Below are 16,005 nucleotides of genomic sequence, written 5' to 3'. Positions count from 1 at the left end.
TTTCAAAAATTTTCATTTAAGTAAATATGTTTGAGAATTATATAAATTATATTTGAAATTTTATCTAATATTTTAAGTTATTGAGTTGAAATAGTTTTTTAAAATACAATTAAAGTTTTATTGGGAAAATAATTATAAGTTCAAATCTCATAATTTTTATTTTATTTATTAAAAATTTAAAATATAAAATAACATGAGTCTGTATAAATTTCAAGATTAAATAATTTTTATTTAAAAAATAATATAAAACTATTCTTAAAATCTATCTATAAAATTAAATTCTATCATCTCCATTCTAATAAAAATTAAAAGCAAGATTTAATAAATATATGCAAGTAGCGTGGGCTTGTGTAATTAACTTTTAGATTAGCACGGTTGTTTGAAACAAAATCAGTTATTGGACACCTTACTGATGGGTACGCGAATGAATTAATAATTCGAGCAAATAACGAATTTTGGAACACACAACTGGACGTATTATTTACTTTTCGTACCTCAAAGAAGACGACAATGGTTGCAAGCACAAAAGGGAGTAGTAGTTAAGTTGGCACCCCTTTATGAGATCCTACAGCTAACAATTATCTACCAAAGTCTTCCTGCTTGCTTCCTGGAGAAAAAGGAGCCATTCGATTTAGATAATGTGATGAAAGCCATCCCAAGCCGATTATTAATCTCTAAACCATCGATTATGGATTCCAAGTTAGCTGTTCATTACACACGAAAACCTTCAATGGAAACTCACATAATATTATTGGCGTTGCCATGAAATTGAATAAATATAGGAAACCAAAAATTAATCAAATCTCTCGAGTATGTCGATGTGTATAAAAAGATATGTTAAAGAATAATATAAATTATATTCTGGAACCTCACTTAATACTTTAAGCTATTAGGTTGAGATGGTTTTTTAACATGGTATCAGAACCTTGATAACCAAATGGTTTCAAATTCGAATCTCACAATTCTTATTTATTTGATAAAAATCAAGCACTAGATAATGTGAGTATGTGCAAGTTTCAATCCTAAATAACTTTCACTTGAAATAATGTGTTAGATAATAATATAAATTATATCTTAAGATCTTATCTAACAGTTTAAGCTATTATGTTGAGTTGGTTTTTTGACATGTTATCAAAACCTTGATGACCAAACGGTCACGAGTTTGAATATCATCATATCTATTTATTTGATAAAAATCAAGTATAAGATACCTAACAACTTAAGTTATTGAATTAAAATGAATTTTTAATCATGATGTGATTTATATTATTCTTTGACAAGGCATGCTTCTAACACTATCTACGTAGCTCAAAATGGAATTTTAAATTACAAGCAACATGGACCAGATATGGGCACTTCCAACGAATGGGAGTTTGTTGAATATTAAAGCTATTTAGTTCAACCAATTCAAGAAAAGGGGAAGATATATAAAATGGGAAAAGAAGGCATGGAAGCATCCATATATACGATCATGGCCTATCGCAAGTACGAAGGACAATTTCCACAACTCAAAATTAAATAATAAAACAAAGGTGGTCTTGTTAGCCATGAAGTGCCCACTAGCATGCTTTACAATATCTCAAAAAGGGAACGGAAAAGGAGTGCAAGCAACAAGTTCACAAAAATGCATTTTATTTTTGGTACACACAAGACACTCGGTGGTTCAATGTAGATAGGCTACCGTCACTCACCGAATTCCAAGCTAACCCGCACCTACAATTCGAGCTGTGAGAAATCTCCCTGGTCAAAATAAAAACATGGGCATAGAGCAAACAGGCACGTGCAAGGGCATGGGGCTCATTTCTCAACTGTTTTTTTGTCACAGGAAACTCCAAAGTCAACCTTCAAAAGAGGAAGGCCTGCAGGTTGTTTTTGTTACCCGTCTTTATCAAGCTGCATGTTCTTAATCTTCTGGAGCAAAAGAGACTCTTCTCTTCATACTTCACCAAAAACTTTTTCTATACTCCAAGGGTAATCTGTCCATTTCAACGCGTGCACGTGGTTTACCTTAGTCAATAGGAATCGTTGATTACTATTTAGTACTTTTTTAGGCCCAAATAGTAACATTAAGGTGCCCGTTTACTCCCTTCAATTAATTAATCAAGTAACTTAACTTGAGGCAATTATAACCGGTTTGATTTTTTTTTTCTTGATATTAATTGGTTTTTTATGCTTTAAATAAATTTTAAAAAATAAAAAAAAATATTATTTTCATATATTTATATTTACGAGTAAAAAACATTTAAAAAATCAAATTTGCAGTTAGCAAACAATACTAATTTTGAATTTTACAACTTTTCTCTAAAACCTTTTTATCTAATAACGTAGAAGTAAATTAAGTAAATTCTTGTGAATCTCCTAGTCTTGTAATCCGATGTCAATAACATGCCTTTAACTAACTAAACTGAATGCGAGCTCAGTCCCGGTCCGTGAAGGAAAAGATACCATCCCACAGGAGAGAAAAGCCCATATTAGCGCTTTCAGGGGGTCAGTTTAAATATATGACGGTGGCAGGTTGCACCCTTAGTTGCCCGATGCCGGTGCACCTCCAGTTCACGTAATCCTCAATGATAAGATGAAAAAATGATTGTTGTTGACAATATGCTCGTCTTTAGTCAGGAAATTCAATTTTGTTAGTTGAAATTATTGAAATAAATGATGCCAAGCTCCGGCGGCACAAGAGGCCTCCCTTCCAAAAATTGCTATAAATGCTCAGGCTATAGGGGAGGTGCCAAGAAATATCAAAAGCTAAATGCAGTAATGTCTCCCAACATCCCATTTATGGACAGCAAGAGCTTGGACGTCTTCATCCTTAATTCACAAGCACGTTACGAGTCCCTCTCGGAAAGACGGCAGCGTGATTTTATGAACATTGTTGACTGACAGCCTTAGCAGCTGCATCAACAAATGCTGATCCCTAAAACACTACATAATAAATGTAGTTGCCACTTTCTGCATGCACAGGCCACTGCAATTCCCAACATCATCAGTACGCGTGCTGTAATTGGGCATTAGCAAAACTCGAGATTAGTCTATCTTAAAGCAACAGATAACTGTCATCTGACAATTCAATTAGATATCCAGACAAACCTAGTAGTTGCCACACTGCCTTGAAGAAAGATCAACCATCAGAATACTCCTTTAGCTATTCAATCTGACAATAGCATCTACATTTAAAATTCGAAGCTTTCAAGCATTTTTCTGCCTAACCCCATGGACAGAACGGTTCAGAAACATGGGATTTAAATCAACACGTATCTTAATGCAATAGATCTACTTTCAATGATCTGAAAGCCACATATAGGTGAAAAATTGCATCAAAGTTATCTCAGAACTCTCAGCCGCAAATTGAAGGGAAGTAACTAGACTTTGACGAAGATCAGTAATGACCTGAAAACACTCTTTCTTCAAAGCAGCCTCTCACATTTGATCATCGGAGAAATTGACAGCCAGATCCCAATAGTGGGCAACACCAGCATCAGCAAAATATTTTCGGGCTGCAGCTTCAGTCACACACTCATGCAAAGAAAACCTGTGGAAGTTAGGTTTGGCAACACTACCTTGCCACACTAGCACACATTTGTTCATTGGTTTCTCGTCATTGTCACCTCCTTCATCCTCATTTACAGCTTCAGCCCAGTTTATACGCCTAAGCATTAGTTTTCCGTATCTTTTGATGGATTTGCTCCCCCCTTCAACAACCACCACACAAATTCCCTCTGTAATCACCGTGCATCCAGTCAAGCGATTCTCATGAGCATTGACATCAACTTTGAAGCGAGTTTTCTTGTCTGAAAGATCGTTGATTCTGTAAATAGAAACAATAGTTTCCACAGTATTTGGGTCATCAAAGAGCTTTCTCTCCTTCTTTTCACGGCGCTCAGCAGGAGTGAGCTTACGTGCAGTATTACGATCAATATGTGCTTGTTCACGTTCAGCAGCTGCAGTACGAATTTCCTTTTCAAGTCTAGTTGGATCTTGCGTTGCTTCAGAGCCAAGAACTTTCATTAGATTGCTCATCTTAACCTTTGGTTTTGGAGGTTCAATCAAGCCTTGTCTAATCATCTCCTGTCTATCTTTTTCCCGAGCGAGGCGACGCTGTGTACGGAGCTTCTTCTGCTCCTTCTTAGTTAGCTTCAAAGGTTGAGGTGGGGGAGGAGCTGGCTCAGCCGGGGGCTCAATTGGACGTGGGTGCTCCACATAGATAGTAATTTTCTCCAGTTTCAATCTACGCTGGGTCATGAGATCATCAACATCATCACCATAAGTCCCACTAGTCAACAGAGGTACATCCCTGAAATTCAGCAACCACAAACAGATTAATTCCTTTCCATCTAAGACAAGAATGACCGATATGAGAATAAGAAGAAAAGCTAAAGTACATAGAATAATCAAAACAAAAGTTCTCCCACTATCTGTAATTATTCTAATTTGAAGTGTTCACAAACAGCCAGACATGCATGATTCCCTTCTTGGGCTTCAAAAGAAGGAAACCCCAAGAATGTAGACTAAGGAGCTTAGGATGTACTAGACCTATTTTTTTGCTCAGAGACTGTTTTTAACCAGGTTGTGGGACTCATTGAGCATGCGATAGCCAGGATAAACCACTGGGAAAAGTAGCTTAAAGGAATCAGAACAGGATTCAAAGTTTGGCACAACCCTGGTTAAAAAGCCACTCTGATCAACTCTGAATAAGTATAACACAACTTTAAGATTCAGTCATTGCTGAACCTCAGACATTACAGAATCTTAGAATCTACTCAAGCAGTTGCAAAGAAAAAACAGCTCATCAATCCCTAGCCATCCTTATACAGCACGTACATAGAAGGATCAAATAAAGATTTTTTGAAATAGAGCATTTCCAGTAACAAGCAATTGTTCCTAAAACGAGAATTAGCAAACAATCATTCCAGTTAGATCATTCAGGCTCAAATTCAAGTGTACAAATGTGGAACCAATTCTGCAACAAAGCAACAACAAGTGTTGTTTTTGAGAAGAATCATATTATATAAAGATAAGTAATTGTAAACTTACCACCACTCAATATCAGGAATTGGATCCTTAGGCTTTGCTTTGGTTGTAACTCGCTCTGATACCTCTATCAAATTAGGATTTATATCAGGAGCTGCCTTTGCCTTTGCATGTAATGCTTGCCTTGCCTTCATATCCTTTTCTCTTTCTTCTCCAAATTGATTCTGAGTTAAGCAAATAAAAACTATAAATACACGCACACAATGAAAATAGCAATGACAGCAAAACGGTGCAGAGGTTGCAAGAAGTACCCTCAGTTTCATTATTTCAGCTTCTTTTAACCACTTGCCTTCCTCTACAAACTGGAAGGTCATCCGTTTGGGTCTCAAGAATTTATTCTTATTAATTCCCATTTTTGCATCAAAATAAGGATTTGATTCAGGATCCACATCCAATTCAGGTTTAAGAATCTGGAATGCTTCCTTTTTCTGCTTGTTGATGTTGACCTGAAAAAATCCAAATGTATCACATAACAGCCCTGAACAATCACTATTTAAATATCACAGGTCTAACAAAAAGATAATAAAAAGACCAGTCTTATAGAGATTACCCAACCTTTAGGGTGCTGAGGTTGTTTGGTTTAGTCACGTTCACCACATTTCCATGTTCATCTATTTCCCTACCAAGTGCATCCACACGAAGAACAGGGGCCTTAGAAGGTTTCTGCAGCGCAGAGACTTCTGCTGGCAACTGACCAGGGAAAAAGTTTATAAGAGGAGCAAACTCAGGGTCCTGGCGAAATCCCATTTTAGCAGCGAGTTCCTGGGCACGTTTAACAGCTTCATAATTGGGCATGCTAGTAATATCAGGCGGAGGTGCCATGCCAGTTGCAGGTGGCTTTACAGACACCATAGTACTAGTAGATGAGGTGGATGAACTTGGCATTGCCTCTACTGAAACAGCAGTAGTAATGGTTGCTGATGACAATGGACCTTGTAAGCTACCACCTGAACTTTTATTACCCTTACTCGACTACAAGAGCAAAGAACAGAAACAGTTAATATGTACTGGAATCGCAGAAAGAAAGAGGGTGTATGAATATTTGGACATGACAAAGAGATATAGGGAAACAACAGCACATACAAGAATGTCAAAGAAATTGCATGATGGGAACTTACCAGGGGTAGCTTCTTCAGCTTCTCTGACAGTTCCTTCTGCATTTGTAAGGCTTTCTTAGCTTTCGCTAAAGCATCAAGTGATAGATTTCCACTTTTCCCAGCAGCTGAAGTTGTCCCATCTGTACTAGATTTTCCAGGAACCTCATGAGATCTGGCAATACTAACTCCCTTATTTTCATTTGTGTTTGAAATTGAAGATACCTTGGTAGGAAGGGGGTGGACAGGTGCCACAGAGGTCTCAGGCAAATTGCTTGGTGTCTTGGTGAAAGTTGCCAGAGTAGCACCCTGCAGATATGGAACAATTAACTTCACATGTCAGCATACAAGCTTGATAACAGGAGCACCTTAAGAAAGACCATTTAAAAGTAGAGATCGGGGGGGGGGGCAACAAATGAATAGCTTTGAAAAGATAATAGGCTTATAATCAAATGAAAACATAATGCAAAAGCCACACCATGTGAATAAAATTATACAGCAATAAATCCAAACACATATAATTAGGCACAAACGTAAATATCAGACACCAATCACCTTACACAGGGAACAGTTCAAAGTTGAACAATTTAAATGCAAGATTCACAGGACACATCCTTCTACAGCCAGCCAAATATTCATTGCATAAAAATAGGAAGTGAAAGCAGGTCTTAACCAAAAAAAAAAAAGATAAAGTAAAGAACGTTATCTCCTACCTACATCTAGATTGATGGGAAAACAGTTCTAGCACGAAAGGGAAATTGCCATTTCTTGTTAAAAATAGAGGACTTTTAATCAACCTTTATGCAAGCAAACCAATGATTTGGAATCTCAAAATACAGTTCAAAAGGTTCCTATTACTATGAGAAAACTGATGAAACCAGATAGTCCATGTGCACACAGCAGCATGCTTGCAAGGCAGAGTGCCAAACAGTAGGGACAATTGAGCAAGTGAACGAGGCCAAAAGAGGAACAAAAGTGAGTCCTTCAGCAAAAACCTTAAGAAAATGCTAATTAAAAAATATAAGGATTTAAGAGTGTGTTTGGTAATGCAGTCCATAGTACTTTTTAAAAGTGTTTTCCAATTGAAAATGCATCAAAATGATGATTTTTCCAAAAAAAATATTATTTTTTGACATCAGCTCATCAAAACCATCAAAAAGCACCTAAAAGCATCAATTTAATGCTTTTTTTCCGGCAACAAACAGTTTGAAAAGAACTTTGATAAGCAAATACAACAACAAAAACAAACACACCCTAAGAACACTGCTTAGCAAAATCACATATGCCACAAACACTATATATCTTCCATCACTTGGCACTAAAATTTACCTCTATTTTTCACATAGAACCACTAAAATTAAACTTGAAAATCTAATTATCAACCTGATCCAAATTATTGCTCAATTTTCTATTTCTAGTGAAGCACAGCGACTAGTCATTTTAGATTTCAAAACAACAAATTATCCACTATACCACCTCCATTCTCAAATTACACACATGGAAACACACAATAACAGTCCCATTTGAGCAACCATGAACACTACGAGACGTAACACAAGAAATAAAATAGCTTCTAGTTGTGAATTGTAACAGGCACACACAGCATCAAATTCGGTGAAGAACCACAGCTCCCATCTCCCCACCAAACTACCCCTCGTTATCCCACCGTCTAATCCAAACAGCCCATATTACAACTAATTAAACCAAAGATAAGAGAACATAGAGAACATAACACCGTCCTCTATTCTTAATATATTACATTAATCCAATTATCCAAGCCAAACACGTACACTTAATCAAACCACAAAACAGCAAACAAACACAATGGAAAAGAATACCCAAAGCAGGCACGAAAAATAAAATTATAGCCAGGAAGAAAACTTACATTTGCAGCCGAAACACCACCGTTTTCTGTGGTGCTGCCACTGCCGCCACCAGTTGGCTGACCATTCACTTCCTCCTTCACTCTAACCTCACTCAAATCCACACTCTTCACATTCTCAAAACTATTACCATTATTATTGTTATCAATACTAATATCCTCTTCTTTCACTTTTTCGCCAAATCTTCTTCTACTCCTCTTCTCCTTGTCAACAACAACCCTATCTTCACTCCCTCCTCTCTCTTTTCTCTTCTTTCTCTCAAAATAATCCTCCTCTTCAATTTCTCTCTCTCTCTTCTCGCGCTTTCTCTCTCTACTCCCTTCTCTCTCCTCTCTCTCATCATACGATCTCTCTCTGTCCTCACGCCTCGATGAGGAAGATGACTTGTGATCGTGAGATCTCTCTCGCCTATCTACACTCTCTTCTCGCTCGCGAGATCTTTCGCGCTTAGTATCATCGCGCCTAGATGATTTGTGATGGTCTCGATGGTGAGATTCTCTCTCTGATCGGTGGTGGTGAGAATCGGAGGAGTCTCGGTGCTTATCGTCTCGTGATCGGTGTTTGTGGTGGTCACGGTCACGGTCGTCACGTGTGCGCTTGGAGGAGCGATCCATTGTAGTCTAGGGTTTTGTTAACTGTTATCTGATTTTGTCGCTTTATCTCACTCTGTTTTTCTCTAGTTTAAGGATAAAGAGAGGGTGAGATATTCGTGAGGGTAATGAAAGAACGGCTAGGATTATGGTATTTGTATTGTTTATTTATTTGATTTTATTTAAGGTTTTATTGTTGAATTCAGGCGGTGGAGGATTGGAGAAAGGGAATTTATACTGGAAAATGATGAGAGGATAAATTTGTAAATTTTAAAATCAAAAGTTAACATTTCCTCTTAGCAATTTATATATATTCTCATTGTTATGGCAGTTTTTTAAAATATATTAAAATAATTTTTTTTTATTTTTTTAAATTTTATTTTTAACACCAGCCATTAAAATAATTTAAAATAAAAAAAATATTTTTAAAAAAATATTTTAAAACAATCATATTTAAAATAGCAAGGGAAACTCGTTTTCTGGGTGGTTTACAAAAGTAATCATTTCGTTCTTTAAGAATTTAAGCATGTTGTCTTTTTGGTATTTTTTAAAATATTTTTTTATTTATAAATATATTAAAAATAATAACTTTTTATTTTTTAAATTTTATTTTTATATTAATATATCAAAATTAAAATTTATTTTTTAAAAAAACACGCTAAATAAATCCTGAAACTCTCCACAAGTGTTAGCTTGACCCATGCAAGTTTCACTGGACCGACTATAAAATCTACCTGCTAATTGTGCAAAACTAAAGCAGGTTCTTCCAGAAATTTAAGTGACAGAAGATGTTTCCCTTCATGTAAGCAGAGAAAATTACTGTTCATAAGCAGCAAATAAACTTCCATCGCAGTCCATGGCCAAGCATGCAACCTTTGTCCCTTCCAAGTTGTCTTTCATGTATGCTACATTGTCCTTCTTTTTAATTCAAGATTTTTTTTTTTTTTTTTTTTTTTTGTCATGGCTAGTTCAGCTCTGTGATTCACTATTCGGCACCTGAGCATCTCTTTTTTTTTTCTTGCTTTCGAGCTTGAAAGTATAAGAGGATAATCAACTACCAAGCACATCAGAAAGCAAAAACAGGATGACAATGATATATATTGCTTGAGAAGTGGAAACTGGATTTGGATATGTTTATTTTTATATTTTAAGAATATTTAAATTTTTTTATTATTTTATTAATTTTAAATTAATATATTTTTAATATTTTCAAATTATTTTGATGTGTGATATAAAAAATAATTTTTAAAAAATAAAAAAATATTATTAACATATATTTTAATATAAAAAATTATTTAAAAAATAACAACACCCTCAAAAAAAATTATTTGAAGGAAGAGATCAAGCACCAAATTCGTATAGAAAACAAGATTACAAATCATGAGAGAAAGCCCTAGGTCAATGAAGAACATTCAACATCCAAGAAAGAGAAAACAATGAAATCGAAGACACAGGTGGAATAATGGAATGCGCGATGCATTTACTCCCTTGACAACATACAAAATCAAGCTACTTGATTTTCAAAATATACCAGTCTACTACCTGCAACAGGTTTTAATCCACAGTTCCTGGACGGTATATTCTTCTAGACCTGACTTTCTGCAATAAATGGATCCTTTTTTCTACAGGTTTGAGTCCATGGCTTCCCTGCAGTCTACCTCATTTCCTCTCTAACCATTTGGGCAAAGACTTTACTCATTGAAACACCATCAAGGTCATCTCCGCCTCCCAAGCTGAATTCTCTAGCCGATACTCTGGTCTCAAAGTTATTTCCACGATTGAATTGTGTCGACATCTGATAATTGTTGCTTGATCTCTCTTCATCACCCTGGAGTTGGAGAGAACACTCCAGATTCCACAAGACATCTCCCATTGAAGGTCTATCAACACCACACTCTGCCAAGCACTTCTCAGCTATCTCAGCAAACTTCTTCAATGAGTCTGGCTTGATTTGACCTTCAAGACGAGGGTCTACAATCTCCTCCAATTTTCCTCCCCTTATAGACTTCAATGCCCAGTCAACTAAGTTAACACTTTCTCTTGAAACTGATGGATCGATAACAGGTCTCCCACAAACAACTTCGAACATGACGACTCCAAATGAGTAAACATCTGATTTCTCCGTCAGTTGCTGCCTTATCAAGTACTCTGGATCGAGATATCCGAAGCTTCCCTTGACTGCTGTGCTAACATGCGACTGATCTATTTCAGGACCAGTCTTAGAAAGCCCAAAATCAGCAACCTTGGCCATGAAATTCTCATCTAGTAGTATGTTTGCAGACTTGACATCGCGGTGGATGATAGCCCTTGTAGACCCAGTATGGAGATAGTGAAGTCCTTTAGCTGCTCCAATGCATATCTCAAGCCGCTGTCTCCAGCTTAGGCTGGGATGATTTGAGCCATACAGATGGTCCTTCAGAGTCCCATTTTCCATGAACTCGTATATTATGATCATCTCATCCCTTTCATCACAGTATCCAATCAAAGAGACCAGATGCCGGTGCCGGAACTGAGATAACATTTCAATCTCGGTCCGGAATTCTGCAATGCCTTGTGCTTGTGAAGTTCCCCTCTTCACTGCCACCGTTGTCTCATCTCTCAGAACTCCTCTGTAAACCTTTCCAAAGCCACCAACCCCAAGAACCAAACTCTCAGTGAAGTTATCTGTAGCTTCTTGGATAACCATGAAAGGGAAGCGGTACCCGAATTTTGAGGTGGAAAAGATGTTAGCACCGTTGAAGTATCGATTGTTACCTCCTCCACTCGAGGGAAAATGGCCTTCTGATTTCAAGGGGTCAGCGTGGTCTAATTTCCTTCTTCGACACAGCAGAAACAGAACAAAAGCCAGAACAACAACGAGAAACAATCCAACGGTCAAGCCTACAACAATAATGACTTTCACCTCCGAACTTCTTGAGGATATAGAGTCTAAGACATCGAGGCTATCCTCGGAATTGCTTATTTTCATGATCTCCAGCCCATTAAGAATGGCATTTGGGTAAGGGGTACCTACATTAGAAGGGCCAACACTTACATTTAACAGTCGAGTGTCACTTACTCTGGTGATGACGTCCATAAAATACGGAGCACCCAAGGAGAATGTGAGTTTGAGAAGATCAAGATTTTGATAAACCAGCCAAGAACCAATGTACACATTGAAGTACAGCTTAGGAAGAGGATTGCTTAATATATCACAAAAGTGGAACCGAACCAGATACTCAAAACCAGGATCAACATCAAAAAGCCATGTCACATTGGCATTGATATTAGGATCAGAGTCTGAGTTCAATCTAGTAGCAGTCCCATAGACCAAAGCGGGAGCTATATTCTCACTCGGCCCTCCTCCAGTGAAATTGACCGCTGTGACATTAGACACGAACGTTACTAGATTATTATGTATCAGAAATTGATTATCAGAAACCCAAAGTCGCCACAAGGTATCATTTTGGGGAAACACGGTTTGGTTGCCCATATTAACCCTCTCGACTGTCTCTAATGCTTGCTTCCACAGATTCTTGTAGTTACCTTGGAGACTACTAATGGTCCTAGCACCCGCAGGAATCAGCTTGTCAGGGAGTGAAAAAACTTCTAATGCATTAATAAAGGCAAATGAATTGACAGAGGGAGTAAAGGTGAGAACGAGACTGCCAGACGTTACATTGACAGAGTATTCCTTAACAATGGGAGGAGACTCTAACCGATATTCTCTAATAAGTGTGAAATTTTGAGCAGACACGGAGAACTTTGCCATGCTCAAGTTGTAGTTTCTATACGCAAAGGGAAAGAAATGGAGGCGGATCCAGTGTCGCCCGGGTTTCTTGATTGGAAAGGTGTAATGAGAGCTCTCATTGAATATTTTTGCAGTTTGGTAAAGAGCAGAATCATACGTTGAAGAGGTGGAATCTGAACTCGTATTGGCAGAAATACTGTGTGGGGTTGAAAGGACATCGGAATATGATTGATCAGCTACAAATACACGATCCCCTACTGAACTATTTGTAGAGGATCCACAATCTATCAAATAGTTATCTTCGGGAACATATTCTAATGAAACACATACTAGACAAAGAATTGAACCAGTCAAGATGAGCAATTCACAACTGCAGATATTCACCATGATTAAGAACCACAGAGAAAGATAAGAACTTGGAGAAAAAATCAGATTAACAAACTCAATAGAACTTTTGAAGCTGGATTGGTAACAAAAGAACAGTCAAAGCTGAGATGAAAATAACAAAAATGGCAGAACTGGGACTATTATAGAAACAGGAATGGGAAAGAAAAGAAAAGATTCCAATATCACAACCAAAGCTGACACTTTAATGCTGATCGTGAAAGAATTGAAAACAGTAGTGACAAACCTGGGACGATTACAGGAAGAAAAGTGTGACAGGGATGGTGGTTGATACCTGGATAATTACCTCCTTAAAATATCAACAAGCCCCGGATCATAAAAAAGAAAGAAAAAATCAAGAGTGGAACAGAGTGGAAAAATTGGTCACCTTCAAGATCACTTTATATTAACAAACACCAAACCAGATACTTGAAAAGCTACAAAAATCCCCAGTCATGTAATTGGCCTCCTCAACTTGTAAACAGAGGTGACGTGTTATGCAGCAACACGTTGCAGTCCAGCATCGTTTAACTAATTTGACAGCAATCCAAAAGGAAATGTTTGTTTTTTCATTTAGCAAACGTTTGTTTTGACAAATTCATAGAAATAGAAGGAAAAGAAGGAAAAAAGAACTAAAAGAAAAGATGATAGAGTGGGTGAGAGAGTTAGAGTGGTTGACAGAAGAAGACAAGATATATAAAAGGGAAATGAGGAAGACAGCTAATGTTGGTAGATGGATTGGTTGCGCTTCTCCGAGTGAGTGGATTAAAGGTAATTGTACTTTTAGGTTGTGATAGTGTACATGTATCACATATTTCTTGAGTGACAGAGACAGTGCGGCGGATTTGCACGTTAGATTGGACTGTGATTCCAACTCTGGGCTTGTTGTTGCTGTACTTAAACCATGCATGATCGCTGAAACATTAGTATGGTATAAGAATATCATTATCCGATGTTAGAACGATGGGTTCGGGTTCTTGCCCTGTCTCTGTGGAATAACATTTTTCGGTAATTAGACAGCAATTAAGATTTTAATAGTATTAGGAGATAAATGAGTTTGTTTATATTATTATTCTGGATTCGAATTTGATGAAAAGCTGAAAACAATTCAATTAAAAAGACTAATCCGAATATGAATAATTTGTGTGTAAGCTAAGAACTTGGGAGAAAAAAGTTGAGTTTTAATGTATGAAACGGCTAGAAAAAAACCTGGGATCTTTAAGAGGAGAATAATGTATTTTTTCGGGAAAATGTGAAACCCTGTTTTCTATTATGGTCCCTTTTTTTAATTCACCTTAAATAATCATCTTAATCTAATAATTTAAGTTGTTATATAATATTTTTAAAATATGATTTATATTGTTATTTAACACATATTCTTCGAGTGAAAACTTTTTAACTTGAAACTTACACCAACCCAAATTATCTTATACTTAATTTTTATTAAATAAATAGAGATAGTAAGATTTGAACTCGTGACCGCTTGGTATCAAAACTCTAATACCATGTCAATGAACCAACTCAGTCCAGTAACTTAAATTATTAGATAAAATTTTAAAATATAATTTATATTATTAAGAGATTCAATCAATTTCAAAACAATTTTCTTCCCGGTATGTTGTACCTAAGATGATCGGTTTTTAAGGTTTGAGTTTGCCACAATTGTGTTTTGCAGTTCAAGCATGTCAAAAGAATAAGTAATGGTATGTTGATATTTCTCGTGGATGGACATGTGTATTGGCTAGTCCTGGGTGAAGAAGCACGAGCATGCCCTGGTTTTGTTACTTCGGGTCTTTTATCATCCTCGCACGATTTAATAAAAAAAATTTAAAAACTAACACGGGTTAAAGAAATATTAGAAAAGTAGTGTAATCTTGATATAACTGCTACTAAAAATAACATCTGAGCACAACTGTTATTTGTAATAGCCGCAGTTGCTTGAAAAATCATTTGTCATGCAAATTAATTAACAATTATAAAAGGTGATCTCAAATTTTATAAATATCAATAGCTAAACGAATAAGATTCAATATGCAATGGAAAGAAGACAAGAGAGGAAACGATAAAAAAAATCATCGAGAATATATCAAAACTTTATTTTTATGTTTTTGATATCGTTAAAAATATCTCAAGATAGAAAGATCATCAAACAAGTTCATAATTAACCACGAACAAAACTCCTAACCACTTATGATCGTGTATGGTGGTCTTTCAAGGTGTTGTTCTAGACATCCGATCAAAATCTTTATAATAGTAATGCATGTATTGGAAATGAAATCTTAATATATCACTGTTGACTCGTTATTTGTTTTTTTTTTTCTTCCCTCATATTTCTATTCTATCATATCATCTTATCTTATTTCTCTTTCTTTATCATTAGATTTTAAATCTCATTGGATCTTCATGAAATTTTGAGTTAATTTTTGTTCAAGTCAATGGATTTACAAAAGACATTCATCTTAAAACATGACTAAACAACAACTGCTAGCAATGGTAATTATACATAAAAATAATATTTAAACACATTAATTGGCAAATTAACTAGCAAGTGTAAAGGTTAATCCAAATTTGATGAAGATCAATTCCTAATTAAATAAGATTTAATATATAGTGGAGATGAGACAAGATAATGTGACATGAAAGATAAAAACAAGAAGAAAAAAAAGTTGTTAGGAACATATTAGTGATGTGATGGAGAGAAGATTGGGTGATATAACATGAAAGAACAAAAAAAATAAAAAAAAAAAGTTATCGAGAATATATTAGTGCTCTGTTTTTACATATTTGATATTATTAAAAAGATAATGACAAGATAATTATAACAACACATTAAAAACCACTAAACAAGTTTATAATTAACCATGAACAAAACTCATAACCAATTATGATTTCATTTGGTTATCTTTTAGTATGTTATTGCTATAATCATTTCATCAAAATCTCTCTAATAGCAACAAGTGTATTAAAAATAAAATCTTGATATATTTCTGGTAACCCATTATGTTTTTTTCTCCTTTCATTTCTCTTTTCTATTACATCACATCACCTTTTCTTATCTCTTTTTTTTGGTAACCAAATCAAATCTTCAAGAAATTTCAAGTTAACTTTTATTTAAGTTGATTAATTTATAAAAAAATATATATTTTAAAACATCATCACATAACCGTTAGTAATGATCATATAAAAAAAATAATATTTAATCGCATCTAAAAATAATTTTTTTTTAAATAATATTTTTTTTCAAATATTTTTTCAATCTATACCACTCTTCCAGAGCCGTATTATTTTTCAAA

General features: G+C 35.6%; 2 protein-coding genes across 4 annotated transcripts; both read right to left on the bottom strand.

The window, feature by feature from the left end:
• Positions 1-3,110: 3,110 nt before the first annotated feature.
• LOC118059902 (protein RDM16) lies at positions 3,111-8,772 on the bottom strand. 2 transcript variants are annotated; one of them, XM_035072902.2, is made up of 7 exons: positions 8,011-8,068; positions 6,351-6,434; positions 6,150-6,268; positions 5,587-6,003; positions 5,283-5,477; positions 5,035-5,195; positions 3,111-4,294 (listed from the first exon to the last, which is right to left on the bottom strand). In XM_035072902.2, exons 3-7 carry the CDS (start codon positions 6,189-6,191, stop codon positions 3,421-3,423), a joined length of 1,689 nt encoding a protein of 562 aa, XP_034928793.1. In that variant the 5' UTR covers positions 6,192-6,268; positions 6,351-6,434; positions 8,011-8,068; the 3' UTR covers positions 3,111-3,420. The 2 variants fall into 2 exon arrangements, with proteins under 2 accessions (XP_034928793.1, XP_034928792.1); XM_035072901.2 differs by having other exon boundaries at positions 6,150-6,434; positions 8,011-8,772.
• A 1,263-nt stretch (positions 8,773-10,035) lies between these two features.
• On the bottom strand, positions 10,036-13,400 carry LOC118059900 (probable receptor-like protein kinase At5g59700). Of its 2 annotated transcripts, none has more exons than XM_035072897.2 (2): positions 13,101-13,400; positions 10,036-13,007 (listed from the first exon to the last, which is right to left on the bottom strand). In XM_035072897.2, exon 2 carries the CDS (start codon positions 12,713-12,715, stop codon positions 10,253-10,255), a length of 2,463 nt encoding a protein of 820 aa, XP_034928788.1. In that variant the 5' UTR covers positions 12,716-13,007; positions 13,101-13,400; the 3' UTR covers positions 10,036-10,252. The 2 variants fall into 2 exon arrangements, with proteins under 2 accessions (XP_034928788.1, XP_034928789.1); XM_035072898.2 differs by having other exon boundaries at positions 10,036-12,143; positions 13,101-13,396.
• Between the last annotated feature and the right edge of the window lie 2,605 nt (positions 13,401-16,005).

This window comes from Populus alba, chromosome 10 (genome assembly GCF_005239225.2).
Source record: "Populus alba chromosome 10, ASM523922v2, whole genome shotgun sequence".
NCBI lineage: Eukaryota > Viridiplantae > Streptophyta > Magnoliopsida > Malpighiales > Salicaceae > Populus > Populus alba.
The sequence above is the reverse complement of the archived record's forward strand: the minus strand, read 5'-3'. Positions and strand labels throughout refer to the sequence as shown.

What these genes read in the sequence shown, in the direction of transcription:
- LOC118059902 (XM_035072901.2), bottom strand. Translation starts at nt 8,622, where the DNA reads ATGGATCGCTCCTCCAAGCGCACACGTGACGACCGTGACCGTGACCAC. An exon ending in GTGGTGTTTCGGCTGCAAAT is followed by an intron (nt 6,435 to 8,010) that starts GTAAGTTTTCTT and finishes CCATATCTGCAG; the next exon opens with GGTGCTACTCTGGCAACTTT. An exon ending in CTGAAATAATGAAACTGAGG is followed by an intron (nt 5,196 to 5,282) that starts GTACTTCTTGCA and finishes TGCTTAACTCAG; the next exon opens with AATCAATTTGGAGAAGAAAG.
- LOC118059900 (XM_035072897.2), bottom strand. Translation starts at nt 12,715, where the DNA reads ATGGTGAATATCTGCAGTTGTGAATTGCTCATCTTGACTGGTTCAATT.